This window comes from Papaver somniferum, chromosome 1 (genome assembly GCF_003573695.1).
Source record: "Papaver somniferum cultivar HN1 chromosome 1, ASM357369v1, whole genome shotgun sequence".
Classification (NCBI taxonomy): domain Eukaryota; kingdom Viridiplantae; phylum Streptophyta; class Magnoliopsida; order Ranunculales; family Papaveraceae; genus Papaver; species Papaver somniferum.
The window spans coordinates 69,986,236-70,003,576 of NC_039358.1; the positions used below are offsets into that span (position 1 = coordinate 69,986,236).

The 17,341-nt window shown below is 37.0% G+C and overlaps 3 protein-coding genes across 3 annotated transcripts; all 3 read right to left on the minus strand.

The window, feature by feature from the left end:
• Positions 1 to 599: 599 nt before the first annotated feature.
• LOC113330153 (peroxidase 29-like) lies at positions 600 to 2,003 on the minus strand. The gene is made up of 3 exons (XM_026577004.1): positions 1,716 to 2,003; positions 1,228 to 1,585; positions 600 to 1,130 (listed from the first exon to the last, which is right to left on the minus strand). The coding sequence occupies exons 1-3, from the start codon at positions 1,998 to 2,000 to the stop codon at positions 709 to 711; spliced, it is 1,065 nt and encodes a 354-aa protein (XP_026432789.1). The 5' UTR covers positions 2,001 to 2,003; the 3' UTR covers positions 600 to 708.
• Positions 2,004 to 2,563: 560 nt separating this feature from the next.
• LOC113330780 (cyclin-D-binding Myb-like transcription factor 1) lies at positions 2,564 to 6,240 on the minus strand. The gene is made up of 9 exons (XM_026577615.1): positions 6,225 to 6,240; positions 5,938 to 6,022; positions 5,635 to 5,746; positions 5,355 to 5,476; positions 4,803 to 4,900; positions 4,607 to 4,683; positions 3,994 to 4,068; positions 3,252 to 3,314; positions 2,564 to 2,911 (listed from the first exon to the last, which is right to left on the minus strand). The coding sequence occupies exons 2-9, from the start codon at positions 5,990 to 5,992 to the stop codon at positions 2,749 to 2,751; spliced, it is 765 nt and encodes a 254-aa protein (XP_026433400.1). The 5' UTR covers positions 5,993 to 6,022; positions 6,225 to 6,240; the 3' UTR covers positions 2,564 to 2,748.
• A 1,781-nt stretch (positions 6,241 to 8,021) lies between these two features.
• Positions 8,022 to 9,031, minus strand: LOC113330847 (neurofilament medium polypeptide-like). Its single transcript, XM_026577671.1, has 2 exons — positions 9,008 to 9,031; positions 8,022 to 8,918 (listed from the first exon to the last, which is right to left on the minus strand). Exons 1-2 carry the CDS (start codon positions 9,029 to 9,031, stop codon positions 8,022 to 8,024), a joined length of 921 nt encoding a protein of 306 aa, XP_026433456.1.
• Between the last annotated feature and the right edge of the window lie 8,310 nt (positions 9,032 to 17,341).

Genomic DNA, 17,341 nt, shown 5'->3' on the forward strand with positions numbered 1-17,341 from the left:
TCTCGAGGATCATTTTAAAGTGCTACATCTAGGCTGCATTAAACGATTGTACGGTGAATCCTGGCAGGATGTGGTGGATGCATTACGGAAGGATGCAAACTGTGTTGCCTGGTATATTAATTCAATTGCAGAAAAAACTGGAGGAGGTGACAAGTCGTCTCTCATTAACTTACAAAAAGAAAATGGATGCAGTTTATTCGAAGAACTTTAGAAAATCTCTGGATTATGGCAATTCCAGTGGCCAGCAGCAGGATACGACGAGTTCAAGTTCTAAAGACGATGACACATCTACTTCTACTTGTCCGAATCTTTTAGCTGAGCCAACAACATAGGCCTGTTTATATTGAGATAATGAAGCTATTGTATTGACATTTTTTACAGTGAAACCTATAATGAAATTCAGATTCTTATAAATTTGTGTTGTCTTTCAGATATCAATTACACCGGAGTACGTAGTTTAGACCCATATCTGCCGTATAAGCGGTACTGCAATGCCAATAATGCATTCAACAGTACTAAAGTACTTCAAATACTAATGAATAAACGAGAGTGTGCTAAAAATTGAACTTTCAAAAAAAAAAAATGTTTTGATGGGAAATTTGAACTTAAAATCTTAGAAAGGACTATTTGTACTTTCAACAGACAATCTGTCTTGTTCACATATTTTGTTTCTCGACAACAAGATCACCATCCAGTACAAAGATGAGTTTAATTTAATCTACTGCAATGACTCCTAATCTGACCCAAATTCCCTGTAAGTACATTTGTTGAGGAAAGCTTCACAAATGCAGAAGCAAAGACTTGAAAAAAGTAGTTTTGATCCTCCGCGAACGACTTAACAATTGGTGATGTTCTTGGATCCTTTGAGATGCTGGAGTCAATACCAAATAAACCTCTGCCAAAAATGATGTCTCTGTAGTACTGATTATCAAAGGTTAGGGGAGTTACATCATTAGGCACAAACGTAAGGTTTGTTAGAGGAACTCTAGTTGGGCATTGCATCTTCAGTACAACTTCATAACCTTTTTCCAACATATCGTTAGCAGAGGCGGCATTGCTGTTGGTGTGTTTAGGATTGTATAGTCTGTCCACAATGTTCAGACAATGTTCAACACCTAATGTACGTGCTCCTGAAAATAAAAACATAATTGAACTAATAAACATAGCTAAACCCCCAAAACAGATTATGAAATTTTGTATCTACTAAAGCAATGACTAAGATTTTACCCAACACGGCGACGGATTCTTGAAGATTCATTCCTTTAGATTTGAAGATTTGAAGCATTCCATCTACACTCACTTGTGGTGAAGGTAGACTCAGATCAGCTTGTTTATAACTTGAACTTGTAGAGTCTTTCCTTCCAAGAGGAACTTGAATTTGAGGTCCTCCAGTGAAGGCTACCGACTCTTTAGCAGCTAAAGCAATAATATCAGCACAAGAGACTTGCCCTGGACACTCTGATTCCACAACTGATTTTATCAGCCCGATTGATTCGCGGTTTCTTATCATGAAGTTTTTTGAGGAAATCATCTCTGAACCAGTGTTTCTGCGTTCAGAGTTGAGCAATAATGACGCATCACAACCCTGCATATACACAAAACCATGAATCAATCCTCCATGCATATGCATATGAACCAAGCTCAAGTTGTAAAAATTCAATAGTCGAACACTCAGCATATATCTAGATTATGAGCTAGGCATATGAAAGAGTTACCTGAACTTGACAGTCATGGAACAGGAGCCTTAAGAAAGATGCAGGAGCAGTAGCATCAGTCAAGAAAATGGGTACAAGTGTATCCTTGACTAAGGCTTCAACATTTGGGCATGAAGTCTGGTAGTGTCCATAAGAGAGATGAGCTTCATTAACTGACACTAGTAACCCTGGTATTACCAGTATCATTACCATCATAACAGATCGCAAAAGACGCAACATTTTTGAACAAATTCGCTCTTGTTGTAGTTGTCTAAGTAGAGATGAACTTTGCAAATCCTTGACCATGAAGCGGGCTGGGTGGTGGTTGAAGGAGAAAGTCTTTTATGAACAGATTTTAAGGTATTGACATGATGATGCCTAGTGTCATAAGTTGCTCATTACTTGGTATTATTTGGGGACCATCCTAAACCAAACTGGTCCCCTAGTTGTGACATCAACTTGTACATTTGGCTAGGAAGCAACAGAAACAGAAAGAGACTACTCCTTTCTTGTTCTGATTATAGGAATTTGGGCGACTGATAACTGAGAAGGGGTGTGCAGTATATTACTGAATATGAGTAGTTTTGAATTGATGGAGCTTCGGATGTTGCAAATGCAAAATGCAGAGAGTTGTTAGTACAGACTGACAGTCCATAAAAGGTTTATTCACAGCTGACCAAAAAGAGTAGAATTTAAAACATTATGGTTGTTGGTAAAGCTGATTTAATGAAATAGTTAATGCCTTCATAGATACATAGACAGCCATTGAACCATTTGAAATCAATAGATTTTGGGTAACCAAGGCAATGCCCCTCTTCCACATAGCTTTTAATTACTTATGCAGGGAGTAGGGTTGCCTGAAGTACAAGTGTTGATGAATTTTGTTCATCGACAGTTTTTCAGTGCCACACCAAGTACATAACTACTTCAGACATTGGAACTTTGAGTATCAAATTAGAAGCACCAATTTTAGACTGTAGAGTAATCTTTTTGTTCTGGGCTTGACCTTCTTGGCAAACCTCTCTATCGAGCCCACAGCTCCCACATCCACACCTCAATCAACTACAGGTCTGCTGTCAAGAGCTTCTCTGACTTCAAGTAGTTCAGGATAATAGCGTTCAGCGAGCACTTCTACTTGTTCTGCGAAGGATTGCAGTCCATGGGTACCAATGTGATTTACCATCCGTCTCCAACGTTTCAGAGTAATATCTCCAGACCTGCAGCAAACAACAAACAGGATCAGAAGAGATAAGTTTTCCACAAATAGATAGGTTTTATATGAAGTGTGGAGATAGGTTTCACATCTCCTGTTTCTGTTTTTATTTTCTTTTCTTAATGAAATTTTTAGCTTAAAAAAGAAATAAAAGAAGTGTGGGTAACAAGGTATGAACTTCCAATTTGAAAGGTCAAATGCGGCAATTTTAACCAGTATATTTTTGTATTTGTTTTCATTTTAACAGCATAAGAATTTATCAGCTGTACGAACAGGTTCAACATAAAAAATGGTACAAAGAAATCATAAAGTATCACAACATCAGTTTCAGTTGAGTTGCTTACCTATGTTCAAGAAGATTATCCCAGTCAACATCTTCAACACAGCAAGCATCCAGCCTAAGAAGTCTGCAAATGGAACTACCAGTAATTTGATTAAACTTATTTGAGCTATATTCATTAGAATCAGTTGCTAAACTTTGCCCATACAATCAGTCTGAACTGTAACCTAAGACATGATTCAGTTATAGACCAAATGGACTAGATGACTGCATCCTATTTAATACTGCGTTGTGTTCTCAGAAATTAAGCAAATGAAGTACAAGGAAATGGTAATCTCTTACGACTTTAGTCATCAGATGAGCTTGATGTTCATCAAAATTTCTTCAATTGAAATCATGAACATGTTTATGAAAACAGTGCAATCACTACTCATACGATAAAAAATTATGGGAGTAAGTACCAATTACTAATAAAATAACCCGCGTAAAGGAACCGGAGCACTTTTTCTGAGATAGACTTCGAGTTCTCTTTTATCTTTCAAGTCCATAAGCGCCAATACATAACATCACTAGATACGAAAAATTCACATTACATATCACTAGTAATGGAACTATGGACCTCCATCATATGTTACACATTTAGTACACTGATTGATTTCCTAGTATAGGAACTGGCTTCCCTTATTTCCGCTTAAAAAATGTGTTTTCCAATATATGTTACACATTTAGTTTAGAAAATGGATACCATGAAACCCCTAATTACTGTTTTACTGCAACTACATTAGAAAGCCAAAGAAGTTCCTTACTCGTCCAGCAATCGATAATCGTCTGTGTCGGCCCATTTACCTTCTTGCACCATGGATGATGATAATTGTTTATACCTGAAACGGAGAATGATTTAACCATCAAGGAACGAGATTCACAGATCAGATTATTGAGTACTATGCAGTTCAAACAAAGATCAAGATCTCTTAAGACAAACTACACGTAAATCTGCATTAACCATCGTGACAAGCAAAGCCTACTGGTCAAGCAGTCCAAATCTATTGCAGGCTTGCAGCCTCACCCGGTAATAAAATAATTCAGCATTTATTAGAGATCATGTTACGTAAAAAGAATCTGATAAATGTTCAAAATAGTTTGTGATACAACTACAAAGGATCCCATGAATAACTTGAGTTCGAACACTAAGATGCTGACTGGGGATGTAGAGGGTGTGAATCCTGCATCTAAGTTATCTTAATTTCCTAATTTTTACATTTCAACTATACTTTGAATTCGTATTGTGAACTCATAATAATTTAGACAGTGCTTCCATCCTGAATGGTGACAAAACATTGGTAATGTAAGCAAATCACAAACAAGGATGACCATCAGTAATGTAATTAGATCACTAAGTTAAGACTATAACATTTTTACCATTTGAGACAGCAATACATATCTGTCCGAGTAGCCAAACGGTTGCCAATCGCTTTCCAACTGATATTGTCACGTATCTACGCAAAAAATTTAAGAAACTTAATAATTTGATAAACTGTACCTTTGCTAAAACTTAAAAATTAGATGAATGGCCATTCAATTACTACTTAGGCTTTCCAACTCATCTCATACTAACCATGCCATGCTTTGATTTCTTTTCCTCATACACATGCATCCGCAAATCCTTATTTACTAAATTAAACAAGGACTGATACTCCGCCTGAGACCACTTACCTGTTTCAATTGAGAGGAAAAAATGCGATCATTATTTACTTAATTCTTAGATACTGAAGTTTCAACTTCTAACTAAAAGGGTAATGTGCTTTATATCTTAGTTTATTTACCATATATGTTGAAAAAAAATCACAATCAGAAACAAAAGACAACCTACTTGAAACTAACAAACTGAACCCTCATCCCTTAAAAATGGAGTGACTGCATACTGCTCGTGTTCGTAGTAAATAGACCTCAGGAAAGAAGAGGCAACTCATACAAATTTTCATTTGAAACTGAGCTGTGAACAGAAATATACCCTGATATATGTTTCATAAACTCAAAATTCGATGACACATACGTTCTCCTTACGACTATCAAGGTAGACAAAATAAAATCTAAAAGAAAAGATATAAAAATTCAAGACAAGTAAGACAAAAGAAAAGGGTAAAAGGAAAGAACGAAAGGAGTTCACCCTTTAGGGCCTTTACAAGACCCGCACGATGTATCCGACGCCATGTATCCTTAACATGATAACGATTCTTTCCAAGGACATCAGCCATGCTTTTCCACAGTGGTCCATGCTTTTCATGAAACCTGGGGTTTAAGATTGTGGCATATCCTTAGAATGTATCAAAAGAATCTCAAGTAGAGAAAGAAACTTATAAATCATTCAGGACAAACGAGATACAAAAACTTGGATTGATGGACATAAGCATACTATAAGTGGCAAAAGGCAACATTATGAAACATACCTTAAGATAAATGCTTTCTCATCCTCAGTCCAGTTACGTGTCTCTGCCCTCTCTAACAAAGTATGTCCTCTCTGATATACTGCTCCCCAAGGCCTATGTGGTAAGGCTGCCCCTGAAAGTTACAAATACCTCTTTAAATTATATAATTTCCGTGGAAGAGTCATCCCGAAGTGCATCGTTAAATCATAGTGAATCATCGACTCATCACACCTTCTGAACCTATATAAATTCTAATGGAAGCACGGGATGCAAAAGAATGCCATCACTGTATACTGTTACTTTATATGGAAAGAGTACACTCACCTATTTCCTTCCAACATCCTTTTAATCTTGGATGTTTGCTGCAGTTGAGAATCATATCTACGCCGTCCTCACCCAATTCATGTACCTAATAACAATAACTGATTATGGATATTAATGTGGTGCTCTACCATCGGTAAGAAATTAGGAACAAAGGAAGGGATGAAAGCATGCCAGTGAGCTTGTTCTTAGTGCATGTCGCAGTTGACAACTTGGAAAAGGGCAAAATTCTCAAATGTTGCACTTACTTCTATAAATTAACGCGTGCCTCTTCAAGGATATTCACTTACTATTAATCGAGTAGAAGTATTGAACATGGGAATCTGGTGTCTAGATGCTGGATATTGGAGGTGAGATCGGCAAACATGATATTCTGGGGCCACAGTCATGCTAACCCTGGTGTGTTTCTCTACCACGAGCCCTAGAACGTGTTACGAAAGAGAACATAACTTCTAACAAGTCCTCTAAACCAAATTGCATCCTACATACCAAGATTCATTGAAAATCCTGAACAATACGATAAGAGAAATTAAGAATAGGGGATACATGAACCCTGAGATGATTTATCTCAAATTTCCTAGGTTTCTTATTTCCTAAGCTTCATGAATCCTTCGTCAAATTTATGATACTTCAATTAGTTATTATTCACAGATTAGTTATTAACTTGAATACTACCTCCATTTTAGGAAGAGTGATATTTTCATTTTTTTCATTTTTACCTAAAAATAGGCCAAATTAAAAAAAGTGAAAGTATCACTTTTTCTGAATCAGGGGAGTATTAAATAAGAAAAATAGAGAAGAAAACTCATATGAAGCATTTACCGAAGCAATGCATACATGTGTCACTTGTCTTACAGAACAGCATGTTCATTTAAAATACATACTAGAATTTTAATTGATAGCATGATTTCCAAGCGTATTCAATGAAAAACAATATTATGATCAAAATAGTCGGACAGACAAAATAACAAATTAAAACAATATTATGATCAAAGTAGTCGGTCAGACAAAAAAAACATGACATTTCCAGGCATAAAGCTACTTAAGACAAAAAGCACTTCCTCTACAGTAGTTTAATATTCATGGCCATATGTGATTGTGAAAGTGCATGAATATGAGAGGTACTTGTTCCACTTTTGTTGTGTTTGTATCACGATGACTGCTAGTAAGGCAATATGTGTTCGACGTGCATCACCACAGGTCCACAACAAGGGCACACAGAACTTTGAAATAATTTCTCCTCTAATATATTATGACAAGACTAGGGCTGCACATAACCGACTCGACCCGCCGACCCGATCCACACCCGTCAAAAAATACCCGTACCCGAACCGACCCACCTAGGTATGGGTCGACTATGGGTGAGGCACGTGAAAACCCACCGTATGTTGGGTCGGTTGCGGGTAGGAACTTCCTTCACCCGACCCGACCCACCAACCCGCCCAATATTCCCTAGCATGCTACCCCTTAGATTTTCTATCTTAGAATGAATCTCAGCCATTGGATTGAAAAAATAAAATACCTAACCCTAACTAAGCATCGCACTCGTAGCCCACACCTATCACTTCGGCCTCTTCTTCTCTCCTTCTCAGAGACAGAGTCACAGAGACTCTTCTTCCTTCGTCAATTCGTTGTTTTTGAATCTTGATTAGTGAACTGAAGGTACGAATCAACTTAAAACTTGTTCCCAACTAGTTGAACTCTATGTATTGTTGATTGTTCTTGACTTTCTAAATAAATCTAGGGATTCATTTGAAATTGATTTCAATTTCCCGCAAGATATAAAATATGACGGGTAACCCACCACCTGACCCAACCCGCCTTATTGTGGGTCGGGTGAAAAGCGACCCATTGTTATGGTGGGTCGGTTGCGGGTGAAAAGTTCAATTACCCACCAGCAGTGGGTCGGGTGGTGGGTGAGGCCAAACCCGACCCAACCCGACCCATGTGCAGCCCTAGACAAGACCACACACCGCCTAGCAAAGTACATATTTTAATAAGAGATTAATTCTATTTATGCATACCTCTATATATTTATGAACAACATCTTTGATTATTTGATCTTCTGTCTTCGTGAACCTCTTACCTCAAACCAACTTATCTTCCGGGGTTTCCTCCATATCATCTTTGTCATCGGGTGGAGGGAAGACTTCTACATGACTTGCAAATTTTACTCTTTTGGATGATTTTTTGGAATCCAGGTTCCTCAAATGCTCATTTGTGCTGCCGAAATTGTTTTCCGTTTCAACATCTCCAATATTTGCATTGGTGTTTCCAATATCCGCATCCAATTTGGTTCTTTTCTTCTTCTTCTTCCCCTCTCCTAATACTTCATCTAGCACTTCCTCCTTTCTGCTCCTCTTCTTAGAAGAATGAGAACCAGATTGAGCCTCACCGCCAGACTTCTCAATGCAGCTTTCTCCGGAATCACCTTCATTTGCGTTCGTTCTTTTATCTTTTTTACCCTTCCCCCTCTTCACATGCTCGTTATTTTCCTCACCACTCACGCCAATGTGATCCTTCTCTCTATAAACCACTTGATCAGTTGCACATTCTACATCACTGCACTCCGTAACCATTTCCTTGTCTCTCTTCTTTTTGCGTTTACTATTTTCTTCTCTCCCATTATCAGACACGCCTTCTTTCTCCTCTGATTTGGCAACATCTGAGGAGCTGAAAGCCTCTTTCTCCTTGTTTCTCTTGTGCTTCTTCTTCTTCTTTTTCTTCTCTGCAGGTACTTCTGAGGAACTTATAGCCTCTATTTCATTGCTTTTCTTGTGCTTCTTCTTTTCTGTAGGTACTTCTGAGGTACTTACAATCTCTTTCTCCTTGTTTTTCTTGTGCTTCTTCTTCTCTGAAGGTACTTCTGCAGAGCTCAAAGCCTCTTTCTCCTTGTTTCTCTTGTCCTTCTTCTTTTCATTTTTCCCTACCACGTCCATTCCAAGAGGAACCAAGACTTTATAATGCAACCAAGACAGACAAACCTGCCAACCAAAAAATGTAAGAATCTCAGTAAAGCCATTTTTGCTTTATTAGTAGAGTTCAGTGAAATCACCCAATTTTAAAAACTTACATTAGACCCAGAATTTCTGTACATTGGATGAATCAAGAGGTATATTCAGATTACTTAGATTGTTTACCCTAAACTCTATATATTACCGCAAACACCAAATAAGAAAAATAAATCAGGGATTTACAGAAAGGAGAAAACGCCCTCAAAGAAGACGATAACAGGCAGGCACAATTGGGAATAAAATCAGGTGGGTAATTAAGCTTGAAATGATTTCTATCTTCTTATTTCGGTTTAAAGTTGAGAACAGACGGAGTGAAGAGAAAAAGGATTCATCGAGGCAGCGAGCGCTTAACATTTTCCTCTACTATAAGGGAAAAAAACGGTTCGGTCCAAAACCTCCCATAATAGTACGCTTTAGTCCAGACCTAGTTGATTAGGTACAATTTAATTCAAGAATTGTATAAAGACGTTGCTATTCTTCACACACTTTTAATATAGCACACGTGCAATGAATTGAATCATTTTTGTAACTGACACAATGAACGTGGTTGCGACACGTTAGCCTTGAATTAAAAACTGATTAAAACTGTGGCGTAACGGACAAATTTAATAACTGCAACATTTTGCTTTATCAGAAACTTCAGAAGAAAAAAAGCAAAAAAAAAATTCAGAAGAAAATTTGCAGACCAACCCTAGAAAATTTACAGACTAAAACCCTAAAATCTGACTAATCAAAACAACTAGATGGTTGAACAATCAGTAACATAATGTTGAAAGGAAAAAAAGTAGCTTCAAAGACAAACACACCAACAGTGGAAGATTCAACATCAAGTGAAGAAGATAATCCATCTGTTGCGGTAGAAGAAATTCAAAAATCAGCATCACCAACGACGAGATCAAAGTCAGCATTAAAAGATTCAACCCCAATTTCGTCCCCAACTCCATCAATTCCAGCAGAAGAAATTAGGAAATCAACAGGACCAAAAACGAGATCGAAGAGATCATTAGAAGATTCGCCATCAATTTCAGTACAAGAAACTTCAAAAACATCACCAGCTAAGAAGAAATCAAAGCCTCCAAAGTCTTCAAATCCTTCAACATATGTTAAAAGAAAAAAAGGTAACAATTCAAGTCCAGTTCTGTCTATTTTGAGCAATTCTTATTCAATTTCTTGTATCGGTGTACATACTAGTACACCACACTGTTGTTGCATTGATTCATGTCTAGTTCCATCTTGTTTTTGAGAAATTTTTGTGGGAATTGTTGTCGGTGTGTACATACTAGTACACCACAATGTTGTTGCAGTGATTCATGTCTAGTTCCATCTTGTTTTTGAGAAATTTTTGTGAGAATTGTTGTTGGTGTGTACATACTAGTACACCGCCATGTTTTTGTAGTGATTCATGTCTAGTTCCATCTTATTTTTGAGAAATTTTTGTGGGAATTGTTGTTGGTGTGTACATACTAGTACACCACAATGTTGTTGCAGTGATTCATGTCTAGTTCTATCTTGTTTTTTAGCAATTTTTATTGGAATTGTTGCTGGTGCGTACACACTAGTACACCACAAATACTGTTGCAATGATTCATGTCATGTTTTGTCTGTTTTAAAGATGTTTCTGTAGCAGTTTACTGGTTTGTACACCAGCATGCTATTTCACCTTCATATGGCTTAATGTGTGTTGTGTCGTCACTTGTGTTTACTGGTGTACACTCCTTTGCACCAGCATGCTATTTCACCCTTATTTTTCCGGCTTAATGTGTGTTGTTGCCGCCATGCTGTTGCAATGCTTCATTTCATGTTCTCTGTGTTTTAGACCAATTTTTGTAAGAATTTTTATTTGTGTGTAAATACTGGTACACCACCATGCTGTTGCAGTGCTTCATTTCATGTTGTGCCTGTTTTTTAGCGATTTTTATGAGAATTGTTGTTTGTGTGTAAATACTGGTACACCACCATGCTGTTGAAGTGCTTCATGACATGTTAAATGTGATGTTATGGTTAATGGCATGTTAAACAGTATCCATGTTAAATGTGATTCATGGCATGCTATGTGTTTTTTACTCATATCTTTCCTAGTGTAATCACTATCTGTACCAGTGTACTGGTTTGTACACCAGCATTTTTGTATGAGTATCATGTGCTATGCTTCTCTTTTCTTATTCCCATTTGTTTATTTTCGTAGATACAAACAAACCTTATAGATCAGGTTTTAATGCAATCAACGAGTTTGTGAACAAGAACTTTGAAAAGGATGGAGAAGTGCGTAAAAAGAGACGTGACAAAGTATGGTTCACAGAATTTCAGTTAGAGAAACAAAAGGAGAGCCCTTTTTGGCCTGTAGTTGATGTCTTTGTTAACAAAAAAGCTGAAAATAAGGAAGAGGAAAACTCAGAAAAGAAACAGGAGAAGAAGAGAGATTTGTGGTTCAAGAGTCCAGAATCAATCTTGAAGATTGTGAACCGGTTCCGTGTTGTAGTATTAAGATTGCGGTAAATAAGAGTTCGTTACTCGGACTTGAAAAGATTTTTAAAACAAAAATATATACAAAATTGTCACAGGATCAAGAGATACCGGGACTCAGGATTTCACCAATTCTTATACTCATGCGATTCAGTTATTAATTCTAGACAATTAAAGCTTATATTGATAACAAATATCGACTCTTACTTTGCCAAAAATAGATTTTGTAAGTATTATATGTAAATCATAAGCATGATGCATCAAGAATCTCATGGATTAAGCATACATCATCAGACAAAATCACAAATAATCAATAAAATTCATAATTCCATTCATAATAGTGCAAATAGTCATAAAAGAATTAAATAAAATTACTCATGCATAAAGAATGGTTTCCTCCATCATCCCAGTATTGGGGTTTAGCTACTCATAATAATCATGTTCTCAAAATACATACTTGATGCTCAAAATATGATTAAAAGAGTGAAAAATATAAAACAGTGGTTCTGTGACCCACAAAATTCGTCCAGAAAGAAACGATACCAGTGAGCTGCAGTAAAACAACGACACCCAGCTGCTGCTGTTGACGCTGCAGAAAATAAGACTACTCTGAGCAGTCCGTTCTTCGTGTTCTTCAAGGTTTGTTAATGGCAGCAGCAGCAACAGGTACAATTCCTGCAACTCCTCCTGCGCCTCTCTTCTGGCCTCCCAATCGACCCCTAACTCTTCATCCCCCTTCTCTGACATAAAACCAACTATTTATAGGCTTTAAATCCCCTTGAAACTCGATCAAACCCCTTGGAAATCTCCATTATTCTTTACGGGTTGTTTGAAGAATAATCTTCTTCTTGTGCGTTACAGGCTGTTTCTAGCTATTCTCTCGTCTCAAATATCTTCTAGGACTTTTACCCAACTGTTTTGATGTATATCCCACGCAAGATATCCCATAAATCTCTCAAACTAATCTCAAACCCTAAACAGAAACCGTGTGCACTGTCTTGACTTTGTGTGGATTTTCTGACTTATCCAGCCCAATTAGATGGGTCTAATCGCTTCTAACAGGTCCCTTATGTCTTGTAGAGTCCGTGGGTACCAAATTTGCCCATTTAATCGCCTCCTAGGTCGCTCAAATCATTGATCCAAAACTGTTGACGCTGCTGCCTTTTTTCCCGCCAAAATCCAGTTTTGAAACTTTGAAGATGACCTCCCCTATCCAGTTCCGGTGTCCCTTTAGTACATGCCCTGAAATGGGGTGCCCCTTAGTAATTAGGTTACCCCTTATCCAAAGTGAGAGTCCGTATAGTAATTTTCTCCCACGAGCGCAAAAACCACTTTTTAGCCAATTTCACCGCAAAAGCTTATTTCTCCAAAAACACCTACAAAGACATAAAATAACCAAATAAGTACAAAATAGAGTACTAACAATATAAACAATTGGGACAAATTAGACACATAAATGCGTCTATCAAATACCCCCAAACTTATTATTTGCTAGTCCTCGAGCAAATCTAATCTAAAATAAAATGACTACACTTAGCACGTGTAGTAAGCCGTTAAACCACTAGGTGGCCCTAGTGGCGGAGTGTTGTCTCCGGGGGGTTTACCAGAGGTGTACCCACAAAACCTTAATACTCCAGAGCTTAGCTATCTACGCAGAACCTTGGAAGGCACTAAAGAATCTCCTTGGTTGGCATACTTATTGACTACAGGAAGAAGTACCCTGATGCGAAATTCCAATTGATGTACACGAGTTTGCACTCAAGCATACTAAAATTCATATAAAGTGACAGAGCTCTACTCAGATAGTTGCACTATGGACATCATATTCGGAGTCTAAACTAATCACATGGATAGATCAAGAAGATGGATATAGAAAACATAGATGGTTTTGATGTTTACTAAGTGAACGACGTTTCCCATATCTGTCTGAAGGCCTCCGCCAAAATGAACCTATCCTAATGGATTGAGATACTAGTCTGACTAATATCAACACACTGGCATATACAAGGGTACCAGTGGTCGATAACCTAACTCTAGGTCAACACAACTGGCATATACAAGGGTACCAGTGGTCGACTTTATTGAATTTATTCCTTTTGGTCAAATGGTCTGGTCTCAATTTTTTTTTTTTTTTTTTTTTTTTTTTTTTTTTTTTTACTTTTTGGTAACTACCATTTTTTTTCATCTTTTTTTTTTTCATCTTTTTTTTTTTTTATCTCTTTTTCTTTTTCAACTTTTTTTTTTTTTTTCATGGTATCTCAATCACTCTAATTCACCCTAGCATTGGTAACAACTTGAATCGTGGGCCCCACCTATCACTTAGAGAAACATAGTTTAAAAAAAAAAAAAAAAATAGAAGTGAAAAGGACTCAACGAGATATGGTGAAACTATCATGTTATTTCTAACACCTGAGCTCTGTGCTTTTATGAATAGACTCTTTAGATGTTTCCATCTAATCAGATTGGTTCCTCAAACTCCTACAATCAAAATGCTTCCATCCACTTAGATTAGTTAGTGCAATCCTCAATAGGCATAAATTTCTAAGCTCTGGAGTTTATTTATTCATACTAAAAAGTTTCTCCCATACCCCCAAACTTAAACCTAACATTGTCCTCAATGTTCTAAAGATGAAATTAAAAGCATGAACAAGGAGAAACTGTTACCATTTGAAATGAAAGAGTTACGGAAGGATATTACCTGGTTGCATGAGATTGGGTTACCTCCCAAGAAGTGCTAAGTTTAAAGTCTTCAGCCAGACTAAGAAAAGTATTAGTCAACTCGAACCGTATAACAGTAGCCGGAATAACTGTGGGTCTTTAACACCAAAAAGAGCTGACAAAAGGAAACTGCAGTGAACCAAGAAAATGTACAAGACTAGCATGCCCTTACCTAGTTTCCTGATTAAGATATCTATATCTAATTGTGGTTCAGGTTCAGGTTCTATAAAAGGGTCTAAATATATTTCTTTAGGCTGCAACTCCTCAAAATTGAGATCCGAATTATTAGGTCCTAGAGTCTGTAAGTACTTAAATAAGAACTTAGAAGCACAAAATAATAACCTAAATAATTGAGGATCCTCTAAGTCAATCAGGTTTGACTTACATAATTGACCACAGTGAGAGTAGTGGTCATTCTTAAGAAAATGTGTCGATTCTAATATCCTAAAGTAATTAGGTTTAGTCTCAGAACTTAATAATTGACACATTTGAAATTTATACGTTCCCACAATTGTTTGAAAAATATTTGGTGGGAAAACAAAGTCGATCTTAGTATCATAGCCTGGTCTAACCTCATCAACCAGAGGATGGGTTTCTAACAACTGAACTTCCTTATGGACATCACTAGGTTCAGGAAAACGAGTATGAAAGTAATCTTGTAAAATGGTTGAGGCATTGATGTCAAGTCCTAAGTGTGGGGACTTTCTGAGAGTTAAAGGTAAGGCACTAGGGAAGTGATAATCACCCCCAAACTTAGAGTTTTCAGTTTCTCTAGATAGACCTCTAATTTTTTCTTGAATTTCCGTATCTTCAGAGTCCTTAAAATATTCAAGAGATTCTTCTAAGTTATTATCAGGTAGTGCATCTTACTCATCTCTACGGGTCTATCTTCTTCTTCCAAGACTATTGTTTCTAAGTCGCTAGACTCTAAAACAGTATTTTCGAAATGAACCCGTTCCTCTAAACCACTATCGGCTTCGTAATCAAAAGGAAAAACTACATCGTCTAAAACGGTGGTATCCCTAATCAAATCCTCGTCCTTTTGAATAGGTGAATAATCATAAAAATTATTTGGATTTGAAGTAGAAATAATATAATCACTATAAAGCTCAATTGGATTACTAGATTCCTGATTACTATGCCTACATGTTTCAGATTCTTCATCACTACTATCCTCATCATCATAATAGTACGAAGATGATTGAACCTTATCTAAATAAGTAGTGTTACCAATTATAACCTCGTTATCTTGATTATGTGAAAAAGTATCTTCATTCTCAAGGGTATTATTGGATACACTATATTGGCAATTCAAGTTATTTCGAGCAATACTTTCATTCGTCTCTAACTCAAGTCTACGTGTCGACTCAGCTATCCTCTCAAGGGTCTCTTCCAAAGAAAGTTCCCTTAGTGTAGGATCTAAGTTTTGAGTTAATCTATTGAGGATATCTTCTACAGATTCAGTTGTTGTTGCAGTTCTTTCGTCCATAACTACATTATTCACCTCATCTAATTTATACGTCGATTCAGCTAACTGACGTGATGACTTAGCTAAATTCCTGAGAGTCTCTTCTAGAGAAGGAATAGGAACTGAAGGATCATAATAAGGACTACTTTTCAAAAGTTTGATTGTATCCTCTAAAGACGAAGAACTAGTATTATAATCTTCTTGCTCGTATGACTGATGCGCGTGCGGATAGTAATTGGGCTCACCATGGTATGAACCATAACCTTGAAAAGGTTGGCGTCCCCAGTCACTATTCTCACTATGGTCATAATACTGATGATGTCCATATTCAAATTCAGGTCGATATTCATTGTATTGGCTTCTATCATACCAGTTCGACATTCTTAATTGCAGGGGAATTCTACGCAATCACAAACAAGTCCGACTCGACCAAATCAAACCTATAGAATCTAGCAAACAAAAAGCATGATGGCTCCACTTAGATTGTTTTCTAGACCAGCTTCTATTCCTTCGAAAAGGAATTCGTTACAATTTGAGCACACCCCTCTGGAATCAATCCGAGCTAATGTAAGTTGAATCGAGGCGAGGGAAGCTCAGTGGAGCTTTGATACCCAAGGCCTCACCGCTATCACAAGGCGGCGCAGTCACGCATTCAACTCACAGAAACCATCATGAACTTTGAAATGTGCTTAAAGAGCAACCAATATTTTTCGAACGAGTTTCCTATTAAGCTCGTTACCCTATTGGTCTCGTTCTATTCAAAATTTTAGGCTTAGGTTCGCGTTTGGTTTCGTTTTCCTAAGGCGGGCAAGAAGGAAACGGTGATGAAATCCGAGTCCTTATCTTGTTTAGGCCAGGCCTTGCCCTTTACTAGGAAAATAAAGACAGTCCGGTTCGTCCTCAAAAATTATCACCTTAAGGCAGACAGTAACCCGCTTGCAGGAGATTCGCGGGTGTTTCGATTGGACTTACCTCCCGTACCAGACGGGCGATGAACCGTTGTCGTCGACTCGGGCCACGACTCCTATGACGTGTGCGAACCCGAGGGGCCGAGACGATATAAATCGTCGTCCTTCCCTGCAAACAGTTTGTATTTAATTTTTTTTTTTAATTTATAACCCTTCCGTAGGGTTTTAAAAATAATGTCCAAAGTCCAGAATAAAGTCCAAATAAAAAGTCCAAAATTACAAAAATTATGAAAAATAAAGCCTATTTACAAATTCTAAAAATAAATAAATAAAAGCTATATACAAAAAAAATAATAATAAAAATTAAATCCTAAAAAAAAAATTATGTCTTTTTCTTCTTCTCTTTTAGCTTTTAACTTTTAGCTTTAAGCTTTTTGTTCCCAAGTCCTTAGTATTCCACTTCGAACCTGTAAATCAAAGACACAAAAAGAAACGTAAAAAGGAACAAATAATAGTAAAAAAAATAAAATAAAATAATAAACCTAAAAACAAATCTATATACAAGTCCGCGTCGGCGGCGCCATTTTGTTGTAGTATTCGATTGCGGTAAATACGGATTCGTGCTCGGACTTGAAAGATTTAAAACAAAAATATATACAAAATTGTCACAGGATCAAGAGATACCGGGACTCAGGATTTCACCAATTCTTATACTCATGCGATTCATTATTAATTCTAGACAATTAAAGCTTATATTGATAACAAATATCGACTCTTACTTTGCCAAAAATAGATTTTGTAAGTATTATATGTAAATCATAAGCATGATGCATCAA